Source organism: Pinus tabuliformis, chromosome 2_2 (assembly GCF_031772625.1).
Source record: "Pinus tabuliformis cultivar Carrire ecotype Pingquan chromosome 2_2, CPIR1, whole genome shotgun sequence".
Taxonomy (NCBI): domain Eukaryota; kingdom Viridiplantae; phylum Streptophyta; class Pinopsida; order Pinales; family Pinaceae; genus Pinus; species Pinus tabuliformis.
Window position 1 is genome coordinate 546127045 of NC_142300.1, and position 3550 is coordinate 546130594.

General features: G+C 34.9%; 1 protein-coding gene across 1 annotated transcript; it reads left to right on the forward strand.

Annotated features, from left to right (window-relative positions):
• The first annotated feature begins 987 nt into the window (after positions 1–987).
• LOC149193781 (uncharacterized) lies at positions 988–1743 on the forward strand. Its single transcript, XM_089406939.1, has one exon. It carries the CDS (start codon positions 1226–1228, stop codon positions 1544–1546), a length of 321 nt encoding a protein of 106 aa, XP_089263065.1. The 5' UTR covers positions 988–1225; the 3' UTR covers positions 1547–1743.
• The last annotated feature ends 1807 nt before the right edge of the window (positions 1744–3550 follow it).

The window sequence follows — 3550 nt, forward strand, 5'->3', positions numbered from 1 at the left end:
AATCTTCACCAACAGTGGCCTTAAGCCCATACACAATACTTTTCTTTTTTGTTCCTTGAAAAATACAATTATCAATTCAATTTCTAATTTTTCGTTGTCAGATATAACCATAAAAGAACTCTACTCATCATTATATCAACAATTCATTACAATGAACTCTGACTCAGTGTCTTATTCCTTAATAACTATAAACATTTGCTAATCATATACACATGCTAAAAACACTTATCTGTTATCGAGGATCTGAAATTCACAGATGAATCCTCTCCACCCTTCAAATGAGAAGTTGGCTATCACATCTAACCTTATGCCCCTAAGCTCGATGAATCCTCTCCACCCTTCCAATGAGAAGTTGACTATCACATCCAACCTTCTCCCCCTAAGCTCCTCAATTCCTTCAGAACAGTTTCTAAGGTAGCAGTTAGTGGTCTTGGCCTCAAGACTCCAAGTCCAGCCTACAAACATTTTCTTCCACCAAAAAAGATATATTCTAAAAGTTTTCCCACTGAATCTTGTTCAGCTCAGGGAACCCCCTCCTTCATTTTTTGCCAACCTCTACCCCTTCTCTCCCTTTCTTTTTTCTTGAAAAAAGAAGAGACAAGGAGATAACTGCTCCTAACTGATCACTCCTCTAGTAAAAAAGAGAGTTACTAAAATTCATCCGTAATTTCTCATATCTTCTCAAGAAAAAATAATATTATATTTTCTTTTATTTTAAAATAACCCAATTTATATTTACAATTTCCATTTACTATTGCCACTCACACAATAACTAATTATTAACAATTTACTTGTGTCCTTACTAACTACTTTCAAAAAAACCCCGGGGGTGTCACAATACTGAACGGTTGTTGAGATGGAAATGACGAGTAGTGAAAACGTGGGGCGAGGTTTCGAAACAGCCACTTGCCCCTGCCCAAAACCGTGTTTTCTGTGTTCTTTCCCTGAGCAAAACCACACTTAAAACCGGAAAGCATCCACAACAACCAAATGAAAAACCAGCCACGGAATGGATTGGATTTGTGACAGCCGCCGATAGAATTAATTAGTGGTTTGGGTTTTATGCAGTGTCGTCTTCCCTTCCTGTTGGCTTTGCGTATAACCTACACACATTTAAATATACAACTAAATCTCAGTACAATATCAGTCTGCAACTTCACAATAGTTATTTTGTTGTTTATTTTCTTTGCTCTACAAGTCCGAATCTAATTCCAAAGAAAGAAAGATGAGTTCTATTTCAAAGAGGGCTTCGTGTATGGCGGCCATGGTGGCCATTGAGGGTTTCAGGATCTTCAGAGATCAGCGGGCTTTCAATTTCAAGAATCTACTCATAACGCCCAAGTTATTCTCTATTTCTCCTAATACGTTGGGGATTGCTTCTGCCACTGCCATTGGTGCTGCTGCTGTTGCCCTGAAATCTGCTATTGCTTTTGAAAGGGATCTGAAACCCCATCTTCAAGAAACAGCAGCAAAATCAAAGAAAGCAGAAGTAAAGGATGAGTCCTTGAGATGCGTGATGTATCTCAGCTGTTGGACCCCAAACTGAAATTGAAATATGATTCAATTCGGTCGCAAAGGAGAGGAATGGGGAGAGGGATCGATCCCCTGCTGGTCGTCCAACCACCGCCGGCATATAATTTGTATATTATGGATGTATTTTGTAAATTAATGGATTGATTGCAATTTTATGGATTCAATAGGGACAGAAATTTGGTAATAAAGGTCATGGTTTCTTTTTTATCTCGATCTCTCTTTGGCAACCACTGCCATTTCGTTTTATTTCAGCATTAAACTACAATGGCAATTGACAGAGTTATGTAACCATCATGGTTTTCTGTAACCTCCTCTTCCTCTGAACTTCCGCAAATGTTTTTATCCCCGTGCTGGTAAGACTGTCTTTTAATCCTATAATTAATACTGTTTTCCAGGTTTTGATTTCTACTCGAATGAATCAAGCTATCTTAAACCACAAGAAATAAATCTCAGAATGATAATTTCAAATGCAACTTCAGAAATTCGAGCCATATGTATTGAAAGAAAATTCGAGGAGAAATTAAGCGCAGGGCAAAGACAACCAGTATACAACACATCAAAAAAAAAACCAAGACACTTCTTATTAAATGCTCGTACAGCGTTCAGGAATTCGAGCTACTTGTGACATTTTACAAGGGTGGAATATCTATTTTTAATCCTAAACGAAAACTTATAAGTCGTGCTTGATAAAGGTAAAGCTATTAAAATTTGGTCAAATCAAAGAGTTTAAATAAATATATTGAAAATAATAAAAATATTTCCAATAGAGTTTGTAATTCAAATAAATAAAATAAAATGTTAATTTATAATATTAAAATTAAAATTAATTATATATATGTATATTAAATATAAAAACTATTATTATTTTATAGTCATTTTATATTATTTATTTATTTAGTTTATATTTATTATTCATATCATTCTATTAATATTAATGACTAATAATTAAGTTAGAATTTTGTGTATATCAATAAAAGTCATGTGAATTTTGTTTTTAAGTTTTATAGTTTATATATATCTATATTCAAATTTTTGTATTTGTTTTTGTGTTTTTCAAATTTTTTATTAAATTCTAAATTTTTAAAAGTAAATAACAAAAGTTCAAACTTTCATGTGCCATTGTATTTTCAATATATTGTGTTTTTGGTAAGTTAGTCATCAAATTATATTAATTAAGTTGAAAAAATCAATTTTATGATTATTAGTATGTGCTAGGTAAATTAGACCGTTGTGGAACAATTTTCTTTGCCAAATCCACAATTTTCTTTGCCAAAGTGGACACCTTGTTATCTAATTTCTTTAATTGCAGCGACAAGGCATGTATGATGAGGAAAATTTCTTGTTGCACCTCACTCCTTTCCACTAAAACCTTCCCAACGGTGGTATTAATTTGTGAATAAATATCAATGGTCTACATGCATTGAGTTTTTCATGAGCGATCGTTGCGTGGGTTTGGTATCTAGTGACCAACATTCTCCTTGATTATACATCCAAATAAATCTCCTTTCTACCCATGCTTCATTTTGCGTCACATTAATGTCCTCCCACACAAAACTAGGGGTATTCTCCTAGTAACAAGTTACCAACACCTCAACATTGAGTTGGACTCTCATATGAGGATGGCCCTTGCTCCCACATCAACCATGATGACCATGGGAGGAGCTAGGATACACCATGGTGAAGGAAAAAACGTGGTTTGGAGGGACGAGGAGAAGGTTCATAGGGAAAGGGACACTTAAAAGCACCAAATTCAACCACGAACATGGAAGGGGAGGATATAGAGAGAGATTTGGAAGGAAAAACAAGGCCCCAAATAGAACACCAAGGAAACAAAATGTGAAAAAGGGAGTATGACAAAATGAACAAAGATGGACAAAGGGAGGAGGCCACCCAACCCCCTAGACAAAAGGGGAAAAAAACAAAACAAAACAAATAAACATTGTGCGGAGACCACAGATGAAATAGAATAATAGTCTAGGCCTAGAGAAACTTACCCAAACAACACATAAATATTTGA

Excerpts from the sequence above, each read along its gene's own strand:
- LOC149193781 (XM_089406939.1), top strand. The coding sequence starts at position 1,226 with ATGAGTTCTATTTCAAAGAGGGCTTCGTGTATGGCGGCCATGGTGGCC.